The sequence below is a fragment of the Sceloporus occidentalis genome, unplaced genomic scaffold, assembly GCF_023333645.1.
Source record: "Sceloporus occidentalis isolate IW3139 unplaced genomic scaffold, rSceOcc1.0.p SCAF_7, whole genome shotgun sequence".
NCBI classification, from domain to species: domain Eukaryota; kingdom Metazoa; phylum Chordata; class Lepidosauria; order Squamata; family Phrynosomatidae; genus Sceloporus; species Sceloporus occidentalis.
The window spans coordinates 18245252-18268985 of NW_028316987.1; the positions used below are offsets into that span (position 1 = coordinate 18245252).

Genomic DNA, 23734 nt, shown 5'->3' on the forward strand with positions numbered 1-23734 from the left:
TTATTTTTATTTATTTTATCTTTATCATTATTCATTTTATTTATTTATTATATTTTAATTTTATTTTTTATTTATTTTATTTTTATTTATTTTATCTTTATCATTATTCATTTTATTTATTTATTATATTTTAATTTTAATTTTTATTATATTTTAATTTTATTTTTTATTTATTATATTTTAATTTTATTTTAATTTATTTATTTTATTTATTTATTATTTGTTTTTTTATTTTTATATTTTTCTTTATTTTATTTGTCTGGAACAGTGGTGCTCAAACTCTGTTATTGTTTTGGACTTCAGCTCCCAGAAGCATCAGCCGTCTTAACCCAAGTCCAAAACATCTGGAAGGCCAGAGTTTGGGAATCACTGGTCTGGAGTGTCCTACATTTGGGGATGCCTCATCCTCCTTGGCGAGGTGGGGACCCTGGTCACCCTGCTGTGCCCATGACAGTTTAAAGTCCAGGTATTCCCAAAATAAGGTCCTCCTCCAGATGTTTTTGGACCTCAGCACCCAAAAGCCTCAGTCATCTTTTTTGTTCTAGGTAGAATGTTTATTTAATTTCTGTAAGAGAAAAAGAAGTAATTGTTGGCAATCAACAAACTCTGTTTGCAAAGACTGTATTAACCCTGAAGGACATTATGAATCATAAAAGAGTATTAAGTAGCATTGCATTAAAAAACAACAACACTGGAACAATGCAGTTACTCATTTGAAAGATGTGCTGGCTATGATTTTCTTTTTAAATAACATATTGTTAGTCCCAGAAGTGGCCTTGAACGCTCATTGCAGAAAATGGGTCAATGCTCTTCATGCAGCTCAAATTCTTTCCAACAAACAGGCCGTCTCTTACCTCTTCTCAGTGTCAGTTTTCAAATATGTCCGGTGTCTGTACAGAGCATCTACTACAAGCCTCAGTCATCCTGACCCATGGTTTGGGATTCTGGGAACAGAAGTCCAAAACATCTGGAGGACCAGAGTTTGGGAATCACTGGCACACTTAAAAACACACATCCTGCACCCCACTTTTTCCTCGCCTTCTGGGGGACCCAAAAAGGTTGTGGCATTTGCTTGTGTCCCCTTAAAACACTGAAGAGATGGGGTGAGTGGGGTGACACTCAGTGGGAGCAGAAAGGAGAGTCCCTGGATTTGTTTGGTTGGTTTTTTTAATTAACATGTCAAATTTTTACCAAATTCTCATTTTAAAGCACATGAAACTAAGTGTATGTAAATACATTTAGCCTGCGCAGAGGTGGTGCTGAAGAAGAGTGCTGAAGATACCACAGAGAGCCTAAAAGACACACAAATAGTTTATCACACGGGGAACAATGGTAAGAACAAAAATTATTTATCCCTAGCCTTAGATTAACCAGGTTCCACTCATGATCCATCAAGCCAGGTGTTGTCCTGGTTTCATCCTTTACTTGTATGATCAAGTCCACCTCCAATTGTTACTTAACCCATTTAGCTTCCCATTTCATCCCAATTTGGCTCTGCCAGGAGACCATTACTATTTCTTTTATCTACTTTTAACAACATGATTTAAAATAACATCCAAAACATACATACATACCTACATATATTCTCATATTTTAAAAACTTTCTCCTGATCTTACAATTTTTACATGCTTTTGCAAGGAAACTGTTCTCCTTTTGCATACACTTTAACTTCTTGCAATCAGTTTTTTTTTCCCCTAGAAAGAATATGTAGATAGTAAACGCCATTTGGCAGCAGAAGAAACTGGGCCAGAGATGGTGGATTTTTGTTTGTCAGATATTTGCAAGTGCAGCCTGGATGGGAAATAGCAAGAGATTTTCTTATCAGCTTGGAGGTGGATTTGGGTAACTTTTGATAGTATTTCTGATGATGATTTTATTATCATGGGTGATTGTGAACACCAACTAAGCTATCCTACTGAAGATGGGACAGAACATCTGTAAATTGTGCAAATAGTATTATAATGGGATCCTCGCTTATCGTCTCACTAATGCAGTGTCCACTAACTTTAGTATAATACCACCAGATGGACGTCAATAATACTGTGTGCTCCTAGCAGACGTCTTGTTTTCTTCCCTCACAGTCCATCTTCCTCACCATCCATTTTCTATTCCCACTTGCAGTGACTGATGAGGTCTCAGGCAGAAGACATTTTCAACATCACCTGCTATCCTATCAATTTTTCTAGGATTGTGAGTACTTGCAAGTTACCAGATACAGCTGAGCCCTCTGCAAACAAAATTCACCCTAAGAACTCATTCACACTGCAGCATCAAATCATTTTGATACCATTTTCACTACCATGAAATCCTGGGATCTGTAATTTCTGGGGTCACTGGATAGAGGAGATGCTTCACATTCCATCATGGGCTAAGGATTTATAGTCTGTTTTGATCATGATTACCAGTAGGCTTGTTTCATTCAGTCTGACTGCAGCCAATTCCCACTGCTAATAATGTCCTTCAGAGAAAACCAGCTGGCAGTTTTAGCCATCATCTTTTATTCTGTCCTGGTATCACTCTATTAGGTACAGCGTGTGCCCAAATAACAACACTTGTGTTGTTGGATTTGAACTGGAACTGGTGCTAATAATTATAGCTTTTTTGATCTCCTGCATGTCTTCCTGATTTGATCCCCTGATAATGTCAACTGTTCATTGGGCAGGCCTATAATGTTTGATAAGTAAGTCAAGAAACCTTGGAAATTTAATATTCCCAGAAAATATAAGGGTTCTATGATTTTAGATTTTGACATTTCTTAATTCTTTTTCTTTCTATAAGGTCGCAGCATATATTATCTTCCCAGAACATGTACAGAGATTGGAGTCCACACTCAAGTTTTAATCATGTATTTCTCTTGACTTTGTTGATTTTGGGGACTGGCACTGTGCCTAGGAAGAGATGGGAAAAGTTCAGGGCATGTTTTCAATTTAGACTTAAAGGGAATCTGCATCCTGTTCAGACCCTGGAAAAGTGTCTACTGTGTGATTCTGCCTGAGATCCAGCATCTCTGACTTCTTATACTACTCCTTCCAAACATGTAATTGCCCCCAGCTCCTCACCTGCTCCAACTAAGTTGTTCTCATCCCTTGTCCATATAAATGTCTAATTTGTCTTCCTCCCGCTCCTGCACCCACATTACTCTTCTAGATTGCTTTAAATCTTCTTATTGCTGACAGTTTCTTTGGGTTCCTTCAAAGTCTTCTGCTCATGATTCCTTCAGGTTCTTAATTACTCCTAGAAGGCTCTGTCATGAATGTAATTCAGATACACCAATAGCTATGGCTCCTTGAATTATACCTGATGCTCACTGATCTTGCTTCATCATTCTAACTGCTTGATTACCTGCCAAAGACTGAAGAAAAGAATGGGTTAGTTATAATCTGCCATACTGGTACAGCCACAAAACATGCTTTTGCAAAACAAGTCTTTTCCTTCCAGCTTTATCAGACAGAACCTTTTCTTCATCAATTTTATTTCAATGATTCTTTCTGTTACATTACTGTCATGGTTTTTCCCTGCTTTGTTTCCTGGACTGTGCTTGTAGATCTCCCTTGAAGGGCAGTATAACAGTTGCTCCCATGAGCCTTACTGATATCAGGAAATCTGGATGATATTGCTATATTATTTTTAAAGTGCGAGCTATTAGGCTTTGCCTCAAGCCTTAGTGGAAAAACCCCAACAGGTCTTATCACTTCAACTATTTGTAAAGAGCTTTGAGTGGTTGCAGGGGTTACATTTCTGTTTCACACTTCTCTAATGCAACTTCCCCATTCTTTCATACATCTCAATGTAGTCATATTTGTTCAAATTCAAATGTAACTCATTGAGACTGCAAATATTTTATTATAAAATCCATTAATGGCTGATTTTCAGGAATCCCCAGTTTTGTAGGATAATAGAGTTGGGCTTGTTCCATGCAGCCGCAACAAAGAAGACAGCTGTATGGATTGGACACTCTCCTTTTACTGTTTAAATCGTGCATTGTGTTCCTGTTGAAGTTTCCAAAGCATTTGCTATTTACAGACCAAGAAACTGATTGTTATAGCAAATGCTTTGCTGGGAACCATCTGCTCTCTTGGTGTTGTTCCTTCTCCTCTATTTCTTGTACTATGCCTTAGTTTTCTTTCCAACTAGTTTAATAAACCTTTTCAAAATACACTGGATTTTGTATGTATATACCTTCAAGTTGCTGTCAATTTATGGCAACTCCATGGAATTTCATAGGGTTTTCTTTGGCAAGAAATATTCAAAGGCTGGCCCAGAGTTAACTGAAAGTCCAGGCATGGAATTCAGAAGATGGGATAATTCAGACTTGAGGGATTCAGAAGTGGGGAAAGGGGAGGGGGGGTGGTCCTGAATACAGACTGTGTTACAGGTGATGATATGTAACTCTCTCTGTGCTTTCCACAGGTGTTTCCCAGAGATGAAGCATCTTCTCCCACAACTTGTTCTGAGTAGACCAGGCAAGACACCCTCCATGTGATCAGCTGCAACAGTAAGCAAGAGGCTCCCAGGGGTTCACACAACAGTTTAAACCACAGAGAGCCCATGGGGATGAATGGCTGGCGACTCCAAACAAGGCTTTGTCTTTTCTGTACACACTGCAGTGGAGGTACGTATTGACCATTGCCTCACTCCAGTGGCATCAATAAGGTTGTTGTCAACTGGTATGGTAACTCATGGTGTCTCTCTCTCTCACACACACACACACACCATTGGCCTCCTCCCACTCCACAGCATATACAATCCTTAGATATGTTTTTTGTACTAATGTTACTCATAAATCGTAATTCCCGTATATTACTGAAAGTAATGGCAATAGCTGTTACATAAACAACTAGCAAAACTAAAATTATATCTTTAAATTATAATACAATGCATACAGCCCAAATGTATTTACATGTACAATGTTTCATGTGGTTGAAGTGACAATTTGGTAAGATAGGATGTTTTAAAGAATATTTTAAAATAATATTTTTAAACAAATTAAAAATTTACATTTTAAAATTTTAAAATAAAAAAAACTGAGTCCTCTCCTTTGACCTCCCAGTGAGACTAGTATGTCACGTCATCTCTTCCACTGGGCTCCAGTATTATAAAGGGAAACAGGTGAACGCCACAACCTATTTCTGTCAAAAGGCGGATGTTTGGAGACCATTAGTGACATCTCTCTCAGGTGTGGCCTGAACCCCCTGTAGCCCACTAGTGATATTCATACCTCAATCAAATTATCCCAGCCTTCAAAAGATCCTTTAAATAGTCCTTCAGCTAGAAGACTGTTCGCTGACAGGTTTTCATATAGAGCACTATAAAAAATAGGATGCATGGTTGCTATAGCTGCATGAGAGCTTTGCATGCCTTTTTTGTAGCCAGCTGCTTTCTCTAATTTGCCATGGATGGGTTCCACCTCTTTCCTGTTGCTTCCTTTACCCTTGAAAGGTCTATCCTACATTTTCTCACTGCTTATAGTTCTGGAGAATGCTCTGGTTTCTTTCTGAACCACAGAGTTGCTGCAGTTGCTGTCAGTTTTGAAAGCATGTGCAGAAAGAGTATGGTCTCTAAAGAGTTAGGGGGAAGCATAGCAATGTGTCTCCACCTTCCTCTTTTCATGTGGTTGTTCAGTTCTGATCTAATTCATCCTCAGTGCTTGATCCATGTTTTTTTTAATTTGGTTTTGTTTTGTTTGTTTTTGCACAAAGTAATAAATAGAGATCCCTTTTGCTCCCTCTAGTATGATCTGTCCTCAGTCATTCTTGGTCCATGAAAAAGTGGGCTATTTATCTCTGGGTGGAGTGAAAATATGTTATGTAGAAGATGGAGTGAACTTGTTTTCTGCCATTTGAGAGGCTAGGTCATGAACCAATGGATTTAAATTACAAGAAAAGTGTGGTTGCTCTATGATTATCTTTTTATTTTGAATAAGATAGCTGGACATTTTAATTAAGAGATATGATTCTTAAGGAAAGCAAAGGTCTCTGGTTTGCTTATATACCACTTAAGGATAGATTTAATCAAGTCAAGAGAAATGCAGTAATAGAGGTTAGAGAAAATGAGTTTTACTTAGAGTTGTGTAAAGATGATTATGTAATGAAAAAATGTGTATAAATGGCTTCTGAAACTATAAACAGAAGATGAGCCTGTAAAAGAATACATGATAAATTTGGCCCAACATTTTGGGCATAATATTCACATAGATGCATGGGGGGGGGGGATGTGTTCTAAAGATATAAAATTGACTGGTGTAGAAAATGTCCTAGAGTATTTCACATCAGTTTTAGGAAAGTCAAGACAAAGAAGGCTCCTTTTTTCATATGTGGTGGTCTTGTAAGAAGGCAAAAACTTACTGGTTCAGGAGAGACAACCTGGATCTTAGCGGAGGTTACTTCTTGTGTTGCTAATGGACTTTACATTTCATTTAAGACCCATTGTCTTGCAGAGACCACATGGCCAAGGAGAAGGAATGGCTTCTGGCTACATGAATATCCCTCTATACTATCTTAACTGAGAAGAGCTATAACAGTATCTTGACAAAATGTAGGCCTATGACTCCAACATCATTTTACTTTCTTTCTCCTGTTTGATTTCTTTACACCTTTGCCTGATGCAAAAGTCAATGGCACTTCAAAGGCTTGCATTATGTTTTTTGTGCATTTTGGTTGGCCAATAAAGGTATCATGTTTTGTGGATGTTGGGTGTTATTTTGGAAGTTACTGCACTTTACTGTATGGCCAACATGACTAACCCTCGATAACCCTAAATATGTCTAAAGGCGCCAGATCACATCTGATTATGGAAGCTAAGCAGAATCAGTTCTGGTTAATACTTGGATGGGAGAAAGGCAATGAATACCAGATGCTGTAGATATTTCAGAGGAAAGAACCAACAAAACTACTACTGAGTATTCCTTGCCTAAGAAAACACTATGAAATTAATGGGGTCACCATAAGTTTGAGGGAATCTGAAGACACACAGAGAGCTGCAAATCATGTTTTTGTAAAACACATATTTTCCTTGCAAGAATGGGAAGCATAATCTTTTTCTCTGCACTTCTATTTCTCTGGTTCTTTATACTGCATTTTTAAAAAAATGTGATTCTTTCTGTTATATGATTTTTCCTTCTTGTTCTTATGAATTTCTGGTTTGCCTCTGTGACTTTGATATTGTGATTCTTGGATTATTCCTCATTATGCTTTTTGTATAGCTGGAGATCACTGACCCTTAGAACAAGTCTGTCTCCAATCATCTCCATAGGAAAGGTGCCAGATTCCCAGGGCTTGACCAAGAACATCAGCAGAAGGTCATAGAATCATCTATTTTCTTTTTATATGCATGATTTAAATGTGATGTATTACATGTCACAGAAATTCCTTTGAAAGGTTTTACTGCTTTATTATATTTTTTAAAATAATATTAATTCATGATATCATCTGCTTGATTTCCTATTGTGTATGCCAGTGTATTAATGTGCTTTCCTTTCCTTTTTTTTGAGCTCTGAAGCTGTCTGAAACATCTCAGATCTTCACCTTAAAACTTATTGGACTCTACTGGCAGGAGTAGGCACTGCTAATGGAGATTGCTCAGGGGAATGGACATTAAAAGATACAGTAGTCCTGTCATTCACTTTCTGTCCCCAAATGTAGACTTCTGCTCACCTTCATTGTTCTTGGTAGGTCAGGATACCTCTTGGGCTGCAATTAAATTGCAGAATTAATCCAGTTTGACATCACTTTGACTGCCATGGCTTAATGCTATGGAATTCTGGGATTTGTACTTTTGTGAGATATTTAGCCTTCAGTGCTAGAGAGCTCTGGTGTAACAACAACTACAAATCCCAGAATTCCATAGCATTAAACCATGGCAGTCAAAGTGATGTCAAACTGGATAAATTCTGCACCCATTTACATCACAGTTCTCTGGATTCAGTTATGATCCAAGGCAGCAAAGAAACCAGGAATCCCCCACCCCGCTAGTGGAAACAGTGAGAAGAGAGGAAGACCTTCTTCCCTCTTGCAACCCTCCCTCTTCCTCCTCCTTCCTTACTCTCCCTCCTTGACCATAAGTTCCCTTGGAATGTCGATTTGGCATGCTCACACCATTTGCCTGTATTGCCATTTGATCCAGAAGTCATCTAGGAGAGCTACTGATTGCTTCTCTCTCCTCTCTGCCCCCACTCACCTGACTCTGGCTGTGCTCGAGCAGATGGCAGTGCCAGCTTGCCAAGTTTTGTTATTGATTGGCTCCAAGACAAAGACTGTGCATGATAATGCTCTTCTCAAACATGAGGAAAATGACCCTCCTCCCATTCCCTGAGAAAATATAGTGGGCCTTTGGTATCCACCGGGGTTTGGTTCCAGGACCCCTGTGGATACCAAAATCTGTGGATGCTCAAGTCCCATGATGTACAGTGGCACAGTAAAATGATGTCCCTTATATAAAATGGCAAAATCAAGATTTGCCTTTTGAAATGTATATATTTTAAAAACATTTTTAATCCATGGTTGCTTGAATCAGTAGATTAAAAATCCATGGATATGGAGGGCTGACTCTTGAGGCTGATTGAGTTCCCTTTGTTTTTCTGTAGGTCTCCAATAACTGTTTCCCACTGACAAATCTCAGGCCACTGAGCTCTACCCACCTTTCTAGGAAACGCCAAACCTTCTTCTCGCACCCAACACACACGCATAATTCACCAACTCTCTTATTATTCCTGAAGGTTTTGACGTTTAAAAGAAGGCTGAGAGGGGTCACCCAAGCTTTGGATCACTAATTCACCAAGTCTAACCAAATTCAATTTGCTTTGAATAGACTAAGCTAAGCTATAAGCTTCTCCTTTTCAAGGTAACTGGGGCGGAGCTCATACACTGCAAAATGGAAGAAAGGAAGATAGCTTCCATCCTCTCCATCGTATTTTCCCTTTTCTCCATCCTCTTACTATGTTTCTACTCGTTCCTCACCCATCAGACACCTCCAGTGCTGGAAGAGCCAAGGAGCAACTGGGGGAGGAAGAGAAAATAGAGGGAATGGGGAAGAACGAAGCGGAGGAACAGAAGTTTCCTCCTGCACCCACTTCTGTTACTGGGCCACGTGTTTTCTGGAGCCCTGCAGCTACAACCATCAGGCCAGGTTAGGTACGGGAAAAGATGGAGTTCATGGGATGAAGGTTTGATGATTGAAGATCTTCAAATGTGTCTGTCATTTTGTGGCATTATAACATGCCTTAATTCTACACAAACCCTTCCCTCTTTGCTTGCTGTACCACATTATGCCCCCTTCTTCGGGGACATGGGCATTGGGCAATAGAACATGCAAGGTTGCTGCTTGCTGTGACTCCTTTGGTTTTTTGTTTATGCAAGAACCTCTTCCTTTTTCTCCCAACATGAGGTGGGGGTGCAGCATGGGAAGGGTGATCATAAGCTCTTGTCTCCTTTGGTTCTTTGCTGGACACTGAAGGCAGCTCCTTTGTCACATAAAATGAGGTGGGTTACGAAGGTGGGGGAAATGCCCTTATGTAGCTCATGTAGTTCTTTGAGTCATATGGAGAAAGTTGTTCCTCATGAGTAACATAGTGTAATCCCATTAATAGATTCCTAATAGATAGCCAAACATCTCCTGCTTAAAAATCTGTGAATGCTTTTCCATTGTCAAACTTAGTGTATCTGTTGTGAAACCAGATGACCAGATATTTTTCTAAGTAATATCCTTCAAGGAACCCTAATTAACCCTTATTGGAGATATAAACATTTCCCAGAAAGAATATCTAAAACATTTACATCCTCACAAGAAAACTGAATTTTGAACATCTTTGGGATCAGTCCAAAACTGTTTGGTTCCTGAAATTAACAACACATTATGCCCCCCTTCTCTCTCACAACACCCCCAAAACCAAATTACATGGTATACAAGACTGGCCATGTTAATTTAGCAGGCAGGGTAGAAAAATCCCACAAACAATTACCTCTGAGAATGAAAATACAACAATTATCTCTGGGACTAAAAATAAAACAAGTAACAAAGTAATGTGCTGCCCCTTCATGACACCCCAAATTAATGCCCTCACTTTGCCTAATGATAGGGTTATGCCTGAGCCTCTGACATGAGAAAAACAGAAATAAGTTAGTTTTACAGCAAAGTGAAGTCAAATACTAAAGATCACTTCAATGACTGCTTACTTCACAAGGATTTTGTGCCTACAGTAATTTATGGTATTTTTATATTTGTCTGGGGTTTTTTTCTGCTTCACAAGGATACTTCCATAAACACCATTGGTCTTACATTTCAGTGGTTTCAGAACATGATGAAGACTACTAAGAATGCTATTTGCATAAATGCCGTCTTGAAGAGTGTTCAAAAATCAGCATTGCATCACCAACATATTGCCAGCATGTCTGTTTCCTTTCTGTCAGACTACATATTTAGTTCAAAAGTTCTGCTTTAAACACAAAGAAAGGCACAAATCTTTAACATCACGGCCATCTCTCTTTTTCATAATCTGGCAGTGTCCAATTTCACCTTCTGATGTTTCATGCTGTTCTCTGCTACAACCATCCAGTTACATAATCTCAGAAATTGAACATTATCTGTGAAGGTCATTCAAATGTAGAAATGGTTACAGTTTTCTTTACAGGAGAGAGAGAGAGAGAGAATTATGAGTCTCCTCTGCAAATTTCTTCAGAGCTTTGCTTCCTGTAATGAAAACACTAAAATAAGCTATTTTATAACCAGTAATAAAACCTTTATCAACATTCAGATTCTTTGCAAAAAGAAATTAAAAGATATTTATGGCATATTCCTTGAGCACTATGTATGCAGAGAGGTAGAAATTTCTTAGTTCCTTCCTTCTTAGGCAGGGTCTTGATTCCTCATAGTGCTTATGGGCCTCCTTGGTCTTGGCTCCAAGGTTTAGCTTGGTCAGTTTGAGGTTTCTTGTTAGCCTAGTCTGCCTCCAGTTTATGGATGTCTTCCATCCGGACCGGCTTGTTTTTTTTAACACATTTCCTTTCACCTTCAAGTAAAAACTATGGTACTCATGGTGATCAGTTGTCTTGGATTCCCTCTGACTGTGAACCAGAAAGAAACCTCAAAATCCTCATTTGTCAGATCAAGTTACTTTTTCGCACAGATGCACATTGATAGTACCTTTCCCCTTACCAATACCCATGTGCCAGCAAGTCTGGAGGATATCACATGACTGAAATTGGAAGTATAATCCAGTGTCATCCTGAACACAATCATGCGTATTCACATTATTGTGTGAAAGGTTACCACACGCGATCGCTGGCAATCCCAACGCACTCCGAACGCAATCATGTGTCAATCCACAGTTAAGTAAATTCGGTGAACTAGCGAAGTCACAAATCCTATTCCTAGGCAACTTTGCACTCAGTGCACTGTTGTTTGGTGTGATGTGCATGTCTCCTTTGGTCCTGGTTTCCCCCTCCCAATCTGGAAGGGGGGGTCCCATGAAGCCATGCTGCAATTCCGCTTCAATTTTGCTTCCGCTTGTCCTTCAGCATTGCTGAGTGGGGGCTGCTGCCTGCTGATTAAGAGGCATGGACCGGGAGCTATTGGATAACCATTATATTCACGTTTTAACATGACAAGAGTGAATAAAGGCTTGCTTTAACATGAATAGAGCATGTTCTTTCAACCATTCTTCCCGCCATCCCACCAACCTCTTTTGTAAATTGTGGGGTTCCTTGGTTCCTCTCTCTCACTTGCCTAAATATGCTAAGCTCCAGTCATCTGGAGTCTCACTGAGCATGTGCAAGGGTGCCAATTCGCAATTACTTACTTTGCACAGAATCTGGGTCGCGTTCAGGGAGGCCATTACAGCGAATTTCAGGTGTGATAAGTAATCACGTAATTGCGTGAATTTTTGAACTGACATCGCTATCTTCTCTTTCGAAATGGAGAGCCTCCCGTCCCGTTTGATAAAGTCCTCTATCACACCAGTGAGCAACAGGATCTCCAAGAGTCACTGTTGTTATCATTATCATCCTACCTTTTCCCAAATAATGTCACTCAAGGCAGCCTACAAATTATTAAAACCAATACAGATTAAAAACATACAAAATAACCAGTAAAATGTGTATTTTTTAAAAAAATGAAACCATCTACAAAACTAAAATAATTTAAAATTAATTAGGAGACAATATAAAACTAAAAAAAAACCAGCACACCATTAAAAGCCCATCGTAGTTACAGTCAGCCCTCTGTATCCACAGATTTTTTTTATCCATGGATTCAAGCACCCACATCTTGAAATTAAAAAAAAATCCATACATTCCAAATAGCAAACCTTGATCTTACCATATTATATAAGGGACATCATTTTACTATGTCATTGTATTTAATGGAACTTGAGCATCCATGGATTTTGGTATTCCATGGTGTATCATAGACTCATAGAATCATAGAGTTGGAAGAGACCGCAAGGGCCATCCAGTCCAACCCCCTGCCATGCAGGAACTCTCAATCAAAGCATCCCTGTCAGATGACCATCCAGCCTCTGCTTAAAGACCTCCAAGGAAGGAGACTCCATTACACTCTGAGGAAGTGTGTTCCACTGTCGAACAGCCCTTACTGTCAGGAAGTTCCTCCTAATGTTGATCTGGAAGCTCTTCTCCTATAGCTTGCATCCATTGTTCTGGGTCCTAGTCCCAGAAAACAAGCTTGCTCCCTCCTCAGTATGACATCCTGGAACCAAATCCCAGCGGTTAACAAGGGCCCACTTTAATTTCTGAAAGTCTGATGGAATAGGAAAGTTTTTAACTGCTGGTGGAATAATAGCAATGAGAAACCACCCTAGCTTCTCTAGGGAAGGAGCAGCCACTGGGAAAACCCTCTCCTTTGTTCTCACCAAATGAACCTGTGGAGGTGGCAGCATGGAAAGAATGGACTCTCCTGAAGATCTGAGAGCTCAAATAGGCTTCATACATGTTTGGCCACACATGCAGAACTTCATACATGTTTAGCCATACATGCACAACACACACAGACACACAGAGGGATCTCAAGGCTTAATCCCCCTCCACCTCTGTATATTTAAAGTAACACTTGACTCAGGTACAGTCCAGCCAGCCATAGACTTGGTTGTCAAATCATTAATCCCTTATATATTGTGTTGTTTTGCCTGGTACTTCTTTCAATTTACCTGTTTTTGAGGACTTGTTTTCACGGAGCCTTGCAGGAACTGTGCACTCTCTCTAGGGATTTTTATGTCTGTACAGTAGTCTTGAAGTTAATGAGGACTTGTTCAGACTGATTAGACTTTGCTAGCTATTTTTTTTCCTAGAGAGAGACATGGGCTCTAGAGACACTTCATGCAGCACAGTAACGATGATCTTTATAATTTAATTGAGTTTCCAGGGAAGACTGCTGTGTTGATCTGTTGTAAACAAACAAACAAAAAATAATAAGATTCACATGGCACCTTAGAATATATTTTATTTGGCATAGGCTTTCATGGACTATATAGACCACATTACTAAATGCATGACATGTTGCCTCAGATGGCAGATTTAAATGTATAGGTGAATGGATGAAGGATGTAATCGGTGGGGTGCAAAAAAGTATAAACTTCGATTATTGTTTTAACAGTGCTAACGAACAGTAATTGGGTTCTAACACAGAGGTCCTATAAAAGAGTGATAAAAACTCTTTGCCTGTTCAAAGACACAAGAAACAGAGTTGTACCGCTTGATGATTTGTTATTGTTGTTCTCCATTAAAAGTGTTGTTTCTTCATAGGACTCGATCAGTCGGGGGAAATCGGGGGTTTTAAACATCGATTATCCCGTGAAAATTGCGCAATCGCGATTAGCATCTTCACGCGACGTCACAATTAAAATTGCCATAATTGTGGGAATAAACAGGCAATAGACAGCAATGGGAAATCCCATGAATGATTTGTTGCTGTTTATCGCATGCTTATTGCATGTTTATTCCCGGGATAATGGCAACCTAATCGCGATGTGTATGAAAAATGTTAATTGCAACACAGCGTCACCAGTATAAAAATAAGACTACTCTATATAATTGCAATAATACATAAATGCAATAATCATCAGTTAGAAAAGTCACTTTTGTGATTGCAACTCCCATAATCCCCCAGCTAGCAAGAAGACTAGAAGCGCTGGCTGTAAAATCCTGGAAATCCTGGCCCCGAAATTAACTTTTTCATTCTCTGATAATAATAGCAACACAAAAATTTAATTTCAGTAATACAAACATTTTAATTAATTACAAAATATCAGTTGCTACAAGGCAGTACATCCAGAATGCTGTAGCAAGAGCTGTGATTTGTGTAGTCTCACAAAACTACAATTCCCAGAATTCCTTAGCATTGAGCCAAGGCACTTAAAACAGTCTCAAATGTTAAAGCACTACGCTCTTATGGCGCTGCTATTCCACTTTAAATGCTCTGGCTGCCTCCTGTTGCATTCTGGGATTTGCAGTTTAAGGAGGAGCATTTAGAATTCTCAGCCAGAGAGCTCTTAGGCCTCACTGAACTACAAAGCCCACAATGCAACAGGAGGCAGTCAGAGCAGTTACAGTGGAATAACAGCACTACGAAGAGGTGATTTCCCCCAAACTGTGCCTTTTAAGAGATTTTGAACTTCAGCTCCCAGAAGCCTCAGCCATGTTGGCTAATAGCTTGGGATTCTGGGAGTTGAAGTCAGAAAAAAAATCCCTTAAAGGGGACAGTTTGGCGGCCACATAAAAGAGCGCAGTACAGCGGAAAAACAAGTTCTGAACTGGACTCGGAAGCTCTTAGTGTGCGTGTCACTCTCACAGTGAGTCTTAGTCTATGAAGCCTTGGATGATAGAGATGCAGAAAGGGCTAGAGCGTCGCAGGGGCTGGGCGGACTTCCTTTGTTGATTGTCTTTCTCCAAGATGGCGGAGGCGCAGCCTGTTTGTAGCTTCCTCTTCAAGAAGCGTCGCCCGGCGCCCGGGAGGGGACAACGCAAGAGGCCGCCCAGCGACCAGGAGTCCGGTGAGAAGGGAGACATTGGAGGGGATGGGGCTGAAGGAAGGGGCTCTCTGTGCCCCTTTTAAGGTTTTAGCTCTGGGGCAGTGGTCCCCAAACTGTGCCCTTTAAGAGCTTTTGGACTTCATCTCCCAGAAGCCTCAGCCATGGAGGCCAATAGCTTGGGATTCTGGGAGCTGAAGTCCTAAATTAAAAAGAGCACAGTTTGGGGAACCACTGATCTAGGTCTACTTCTCTTTCTACTTCCTTCTACCTTCCCTAGCATCTTTATCAATGACTTGGATGAAAGAATAGGGGACATACTGATCACATTTTCAGGTGTCAACAAATTAGGAGGAGAGGATCAAGATTCAAGATGATCTTAATAGACTAGAAAGCTGGGCCAAAATTAACAAAATTAACTTCAACAGGGCGAAATGTAAGGTACTGCATTTAGGGAGGAAATATGAAATGCAGAGATGGAGGATGGAGGACATTTGGCTTAAGGAGACTACATGTGAAAGGGATCTGGGAGTCCTAGTAGACCACAAATTGTACATGAATCCAGTGTGATATGGCAGCTAAAAAGGTCAATATGATTCTAGGCTGCATCCATAGTGTCTAGATCAAGGATTCTGAACCTGTGGGTCGCAACTCCTTTGGGGTTGAACGACCCTTTCACAGGGGTCACCTAAGGCCACCAGGAAACAAATATTTCCGACAGTCTTAGGAACTGAGGGGGTCACTACAACAGGAGGAACTGTATTAAAGGGTCTCGGCATTAGGAAGGTTGAGAACCACTGGTCTAGATCCAGGGAAGTCATAGTGCCACTCTATTCTGCTCTGGTCAGGCCCCACCTGGAATATTGTGTCCAGTTCTGGGCACCACAGTTCAAGAAAGGATGTTAAGAAACTGGATTGTGTCCAAAGGAGGGCAACTAAAATGGTGAAGGGTCTGGAAACCTTGCCCTATGAGGAACGCCTTAGGGAGCTGGGTATGTTTAGCCTGGAGAAAAGAAAGTTAAGAGGTGATATGATAGCCCTGTTTAAATACTGGAAGGGATGTCATATTGAGAAGGGAGCAAGCTTGTTTTCTGCTGCTCCAGAAACTAGGACCTGGAGCAATGGATGCAAGCTCCAGGAAAAGAGATTCCACCTCAACATTAGGAGGAATTTCCTAGCAGTAAGAGCTGTTTGACATAGGAACACACTCCTGGAATCTCCTTCTTTGGAGGCTTTTAAACAGAGGCTGGATGTCTATCTGCCGGAGATGCTTTGATTGAGAGTTCCTGTATGGCAGAATGGGGTTGGACTGGATGGCTCTTGCGGTCTCTTCCAATTCTGTGGTTCTATCCCAGAATCCCAAGCTATTGGCCAACATGGCTCTGGCTTCTGGGAGCTGAAGTCCATAATCTCTTAAAAGTCACAGTTTTGGGAACCATTGCCGGGGTGTTCTGTATAACTGTGTATGGGGAGCCATTTTCTCTCATGTCTCTTTCCTTGGAAGAGAAGAGCAGGTAGAGGAAGGAAAACTACACTTGGCTGTGGTGGTTGTTGTGAAACTCCAAGTCGTTTTTTACCTTACGGGGACCCTAAGGTGAAATGCTGAGTAATTCAGATTTAAAGGTAGGCTTAATACTAAACATTAAGAAAGCAAAAATAATGACCATGGAAGGGCTACAAGAATTCATTCTAGGCAACGAGAAAACTGAAATAGTTAAAGAGTTCTCACACCTTGGATCAAATACAGGCCAGAATGGAGACTGCAGTCAAGAAGTCATTTCCATACACTTCATTTCCATACCCAAAGGATTTTGAATTTGAATTGACATTCTCACATACCAATGGCATATATATGTCTGTCCCTGGTTTCCACTCCACTAAATGCATTTGAGAAAGTAGACTTAAGTCTACGAAAGCTCATGCTGCCAATTTCTTTCTTTCAGTTAGTCTCAAAGGTGCTGCAAGATCTCTCTACATACTAATTCTACAGACTAACATGACTGTATCTTTTAATTTGTATCAGTCAAGAAGTCAGTACAGTTCAGTTCAGGCAATGATCATCACAGAAGACTAGTATCAATCTTGCCTTGCTATACTGGACCTTAGTGCAATTGTGCAGATGGACCCTTAGTGCAATTGGAAGGTCTTTTGGTTGAACAAAAGGCCTGTGGGCTAGTGGAAAGGCTAGGATTTATCAGTGTCATCTGCTTTGTTTTTTGTTAATGACTGTCTCTATGTGTCTTTTTATGCTCTATAGGGAGTAGCAGCGATGAAAACAGTACTGTGGTCAGGAAGGAGAGAAAGAAAGAGGTTTCCAATCCTATGATTCAGAAGGTGTTGCACCTTAATCATATTTTCCATATATACATAAGTATATGCCCTTCTCAGTCTAAAATTCACTCTCCCGATGCTCTCGTTTTTCCAGACCAAAAAAAGTGTGAAAGATAATACCTTGTATGGCTCAAGCAGTAGTGATGATGAAGGAAAGCCCGAAGGAATCGGAGTTGCCTATAAGTCCACCAGATCTGCGGTATGGATATTTTGAAATAGAGGCAACCACGCGATACTTTTAGGTGCTTTTCTGTAGACTGACATGATTTCTGCCTTCTAGCAGTTGGAGCGATAGTAGCCAAAACTGCTAATCTTTAACCCCCTGTTTCTTATCTGTAAAATATGTGTAGTATTAACTGATGGCCATTTAAGTTTAGTGTATTAGATGTAAAGATGTAGTTGCTTATGCAGATGATCTCAATTGATGTCTAAGAGCATGTAGTAAGCTGTTGGCTTCACTCTGAATCAACATTGTGTGTCCTGCTCTGCTCTCCCCAGTCACTGTTTTACAGCTGGCATTGGTTGGTGGGCTTTAGCATTCTAATAATAGAAAACAAGTAAATCCTGTAGACCTGAATCTTCCCAATCATGCTTTCAAGAAATTACACCTATTTTGGTGAATTATTCTAATAATAGTCTTTATTGTTGCTTACCTTTTTCTTTTCTTTTTACTTTCTGCCCTAATAAGACAATAATCATTTCAGAAACCTGTTGGCCCAGAGGATATGGGAGCAACAGCCATATATGAACTGGATACGGAGAAGGAGAAAGATGCCCAAGCCATCTTTGAACGTAGCCAACAAATCCAGCAGGTAAAAATATTAGACACATTTAATAGCATTTCCTCCTTTACTGCATTTTCCTACAGCTTTAAGAAATGGATTGATAGTCTAGTCTTACTGATCTTCTGCATGTTTTGCATTTCTTTTTCTCAGCCCAGAAATCTGGTATTAGGACTCTCTCTTTCTAGTTATTATTTCATGTTGTTGTTTTTGAATGCCTTCAAGTAATTTCTGACTTATGGCAACTCCAAAGCAGGGTTTTCATGGTAGAATCTGTTCAGAGCAGGATTTGGATGGATGGATGGATGGACGGATAGATGTCCTTACCTTCCTCTGAGGCTGAGAGTATGACTTACCCAGGGTTACTCAGTGGGTTTCCATGTCTGAGGGGGGATGTAGCAAGGATTCCCCTGCCGCCTCCCAGGAACAGCACTGCCTTTATTCTTGCTTATGTTCCTGTCACCTTTCTGGTCTCATCTGTGTTGTGTCCTATAGCTGGTTCTTTGCCACACTTATGACTGTTCATTGGTACTCATGCATAGGAATAAATATGGTCTTCATACAGTAGTTAGTGCTTGGATGTATGACCTCCAAAGAATATCAGGCAGTGTATGTTATACTCAGAGGAAGGCAATGGCAAAACACATCTGCCCTAAGAAACCCCTATGAAATTAATGGGAGCATCATGAGTTGACAGGCAACTGAAAGGGGTGTTTACACACACACACACACACACACACACACAATGGCCATATATGAACAAGAGACAGATGGCGTCAACCAATCTGCAGTGCTGATCGGTTGTTCTCTCCCTCCTCCCCCATTCAGGAACTTAGAGGAAAGGAAGATGATAAGATTTATCGTGGGATCAATAATTACCAAAAGTATGTGAAGCCAAAAGATACATCCATGGGAAATGCTTCATCAGGCATGGTAAGGTAAGATAAAATCCTGTGGAATTTATTCTGGAACATAAGCATTACTACAGTAGTGGAAATTCTGCCGCTGTACTTCTCTGCCTGTGTAACATATATTCTTAACTACCATTGCTGCTCCCATTTCCAAGTGGCCTGTGATGGTGCTGAGAAGTCCTGCAGCTGTTCTGTCCAGTTATTATCAACAAGCCTGTAGTGTTGTGAAAACTCTGGCAATATACAAATCCTGTGGTATCCCAGCATGTGCCCTTCGTCCTTCCATTTCTTTCAATTAGAAATTCCCCATCAAAACACTTTCCTTTCCTTTCCTACTAGCTTAGAAAGCCTCTCCTATACCCCCAGATTTCCTGTTCTCCCAGTACTACTTAATCCTCTTGTTCCTTCATACCTTATCCTCTTTTTTGTGGCCAGCACACTGGCCATTGTATTATGCTTGTGTTTTGCATTTCAGGAAGGGGCCCATACGAGCTCCAGAGCATCTCAGGGCTACTGTGCGGTGGGACTATCAGCCTGACATCTGTAAAGACTACAAAGAAACTGGGTTTTGTGGCTTTGGAGGTGAATGGCTCATCTGTTGTATACATTCCTAACAAAAGATCTCCACATTGCTGTGCTCCACTAAGAGAACTATTGTTGAAGGTTTTGTTTTCTGTTTTCTTTTTTATAGATAGCTGTAAATTTCTCCATGATCGATCAGACTACAAGCATGGCTGGCAAATTGAGCGAGAGCTGGATGAGGGACGCTATGGAGTTAATGGTATCATCTCTTTTCTCTTGGCTGCAGTCATTCCTGTGCTTAGTAGCTTAAGCAATTTAGATAAAAGATCTTGTATGGGACATTGCAAGTGAAATAGGTAACAAGTTTAACATTAAAGATACAGCTTCAGGTGGTTTGGTAAAAACAATGGCTAAAATTTGAACCTTTACTAAAAATTAATATTGAACTTTTGACATTAAGTGCTATTATTCAATTAAAATAGAGACTGTTTTTGCACATATAGCCCTCATTAAAAATATTGCATATTTTTTCACTTTACCAATTTCTAACATTTTCAGGACACAACATTGTCCTGACCCATTCATGGCTAGAAGTACTAAAATCAGTGGTGCTTAAAAGTTACACATATTTCAGTCAGTCAGCTCAAGTATCACTAGGTCTGGATCTGATTCATTTATATTATTAACATTATCCTATGGAATGTCTTTTGTCCTCAGTACCTGCTTTCTTTTCTCATGATTGTTTGTTTAATGTCACTTTTAATAAGCTAGCAGGGATTCTAGGGTAGAAACAAAGGGAGTACGTGCTGAAGTAATTTCCTTTCTTTTGGTCTCCAAGATTTCCATGTACCGTGGGACCTTAGTATCCATGGACTTGCCATGCATGGATTTAAACATCCATGGATGGCAAGCCCTCATTGTCCTGAATGGACAACACTATGAGGGATGGCCCCCGTTATCCCCAGTGGCAGCACGTTCATGTGGGCACACTGGCACTAGGGACAATGGGACGTCACCTGAAGTCCCGTTGTCCCTAATGGCAGTGCAGCTGCATGCACACACTGCCATTTGGGGACGTTTTTGGTAAGGGTGTGTATATCTGGAATGGATCCCCCATGGATACCGAGGTCCCGGTGTACTAATTTTTCAGATTGCCAACCTATGCTGGGTATTTGCCCAGTGAAGCTGCTATAGCAAAGGTGCCCCTTTCTTCTACAGCTGTTAATAGGAAAAGAGAGAGAAAACAGGAGCAGATGGTTTGAGTAGGTAGTTTGATTTGTTGATTAAACCTAATATTTTCATCTTCTATGCTGACTTTTAGGTGTTGAAGTCTCTCTGTTCTTAGCAAACACACCATCCCACATGGGATGGGCAGAAGGATCCTGTTATAGTTAACATCACTTCTTCTCTTGTACAGATGATGAAAACTATGAAGTAAGCAGTGATGAGGAAGGACTGCCCTTCAAGTGTTTCATCTGCAGAAATTCCTTCAAGAACCCTGTGGTGACCAAGTAAGATAGCTAGAGGACTCCAGTTTTCTCTTTAAAAAAGATATTAAGGTTTTTCATTCCAAGCTACATAGATATCTTAATGTAGTAAAACAATGCATAGTTGAGATCCAAACAAGACTGCTAGTATTCTGGGACTGACTGGGGAAAACTAAGGGCTCGTGTACATGGACAAATTACCCCCAATCTCCCCCCCCCCCCAAATAGTTTACATGACACAGGGTCAAAATCTCAAATTTGGTGAAGATTGCTTTTCCAACGATTTGGGGCTTCCTCTCCCTAACCCGCATTTAAATAACTCGCCTTTTGCTGCAGGTTTTCAGCTTGTTGTGCATGCAGCAACGATGGCGTCTGCTTTCACTCATGTTCCTTGCAAGCTGCCCCGAAGTCAAAACAAGGCACCCAGCATCAGTAACATGGCTGGTTGCCTCATTCTGACTTCAGCAGTGGTGCCGAGCGATGAACAAGGACTGCGTGGGAAAGCAGATGCTCATCGTTCACTGCACCAAAAGAGCAGGTAAGGGCAAATCGGGGGCCAGAATACTCTGGGGAATACAAATAGCATATCCTGACTGACTAAAAGAGATGTTGAGTGCTACTTTTGATGAGTTTGAAACTGGTACAAAATGGGAATGATTTAACCGACACAGGGCCAAAAATCTTTGAATTAAGAAACCAGTTCATTCTACCTGTATGTTAAGAGATCTACTGGAGCTGAGTCTTTTGTGCTTTTCCCAGGTGTAAACACTACTTCTGTGAGAGCTGTGCTCTGCAACATTATCGCAAGTCTCAAAGGTGTTATGTGTGTGACAAACAAACAAATGGAGTCTTCAACCCAGCTAAAGGTATTCTTGTCCCAACTGGATTTCTTGATGGGTACTGGGGTGTATGTTAAATTTGTAATTGATGGTACGTATTTTTAGGGAGTAACATACTGACTCACTGAAGTGACATTGCAACTTAAGGTCTCCCTAATGTAAGTCCTCCAAAGCATCACATTTGAACTAGTGGGTATGTGATAAGCCTGGATGCTCACTGGATAATAAGTAGTACTTTATGCAGAGGGCCAGCATGGTGTAATGGTTTGAGCACTGGAGATCACAGTTTGAGTTCCTGCTTAGCCATAGCACTGGGTGATCTTGGGCAAGTCACACATCCTCAGCTTCAGAGGAAGGCAAAGTCACATCCCCTCTGAACAGATCTTGCGAAGGAAATCTTGCAATAGGTTTCACTCAGGTCCATCATAAGTCAGAAACAACTAGAAAGCACACTATATGCAGTGTCTAGCCATTATCCGTAATACACTTTCTCATCTAGAAAATACTTCCTGTGCCAAGATTGCTTGAGCACTCCCTGTGATAACGTAAGAGCCTTTTAAAACCTCCCTGTCTTTGCACAACAGCTGCAAGGGACAATAAGAGGGAAGTGATATTGGTGTGCTACTGACACCCTGGTCTGGTAGCATCGCTGCTCTCAAGAGTCTAGGTTAAGTAATGGTGTTCTTTTCAGTGCTAAATGATGAGGCATTTAAGAATCTTGATCTATCAGCAAAATCATGTTTTTTGTTGGTGGAGCTGGGCTGGTTCCTATGTACAGTTGAAGGCCATGAATGTTTAGGTCTCGCCTCCAGCCTCAAGAAGTTGCTATCCTTGTTTTGCTATACAAATTCTCAAGAATATAAATGAAAAGAAATTAGAAAAGCATTTTTTTTTTGCCCAACGTTTGTGATAATTTATGCAGACCTGTTTCATCTTCAGGTTGGTTTTTGTTGTTTGTTTGTACAGAGCTGATAGCAAAGCTGGAAAAACACAAGGCTGAAGAAGGACCGCCAAATGATGCTGAGGAACCAGAATAATACCTTTCCATTATTATTTCCCCCTTCAGAAAAGCATTTCTATGGCTGAATAAATAATTTATAGAAAACTGAGCTGATGTTTCAAGTTTCATGATTTAAGTAACAATGCTAGTCCAGTGGCATGGCATGCTTCTGCTACATACAGTTTCCAACACACTATGCCAATACAGAATATTTTTGAAATTGGCTACTATTAATGTTTGTTTCAGCATCTTCTGCATCCTGCAATTGTTTAGTATGTAAAGGAGACATAAATCTGCATAACACAGCCTGCATACAATCTTGATGACTTTTGATCTGCAACACTATGTATAACATCCTCCCCCTCTATCCACTTTGGTTTTACTTAACTTTACCATTGAGTACTGAGATTTCTAGATTTTGTTGTTTTAAAAAGTAGTAGGCCGTGTCCTTAAATTAGTCCATCACTACCATGTAACCTACCTTCAGTAAAAGGAATGCTTGAATTAGCAAGGCTATCCTTTGAGTTGCAAGATCTGAAGTCAAACCTGATATGGCATGCCTTCTCATATAAAGAACTTGTACTTCCAGATACAGCCATGGCCCCATACAGACAGGCCAAAATAAAGCTGCTTCAGGTCACTTTGGAGGTATGCTGTTTAAATGATGCATGTGTACTAAGAGTCCGGAAGCTGCGGCAAAGCCACACTACAGTCCTAAGGACTAGAATGCAGCTTTGGCTCAGCTTCCAGACTCTTAGGATGCATGCATCATTTAAACAGTATAACTCCAAAGTGACCAGAAGCAGCTTTATTTTGGCCTGTCTGTATGGGGCCTATATAACCCTTTATACAGGACAGTATCTGCTGTGGGAAGAACAAGACAAGGCAAC

General features: G+C 40.4%; 1 protein-coding gene across 2 annotated transcripts; it reads left to right on the plus strand.

The window, feature by feature from the left end:
• The first annotated feature begins 752 nt into the window (after positions 1 to 752).
• Positions 753 to 22953, plus strand: LOC149309329 (E3 ubiquitin-protein ligase RNF113A-like). Of its 2 annotated transcripts, XM_089532234.1 has the most exons (12): positions 753 to 1332; positions 4412 to 4613; positions 7203 to 7298; positions 17230 to 17306; positions 17398 to 17502; positions 18008 to 18115; positions 18914 to 19023; positions 19472 to 19578; positions 19688 to 19777; positions 20936 to 21029; positions 21765 to 21871; positions 22811 to 22953. In XM_089532234.1, the coding sequence occupies exons 4-12, from the start codon at positions 17295 to 17297 to the stop codon at positions 22879 to 22881; spliced, it is 804 nt and encodes a 267-aa protein (XP_089388360.1). In that variant the 5' UTR covers positions 753 to 1332; positions 4412 to 4613; positions 7203 to 7298; positions 17230 to 17294; the 3' UTR covers positions 22882 to 22953. The 2 variants fall into 2 exon arrangements, with proteins under 2 accessions (XP_089388360.1, XP_089388359.1); XM_089532233.1 differs by lacking the exons at positions 753 to 1332; positions 4412 to 4613; positions 7203 to 7298 and adding an exon at positions 14847 to 14996.
• The last annotated feature ends 781 nt before the right edge of the window (positions 22954 to 23734 follow it).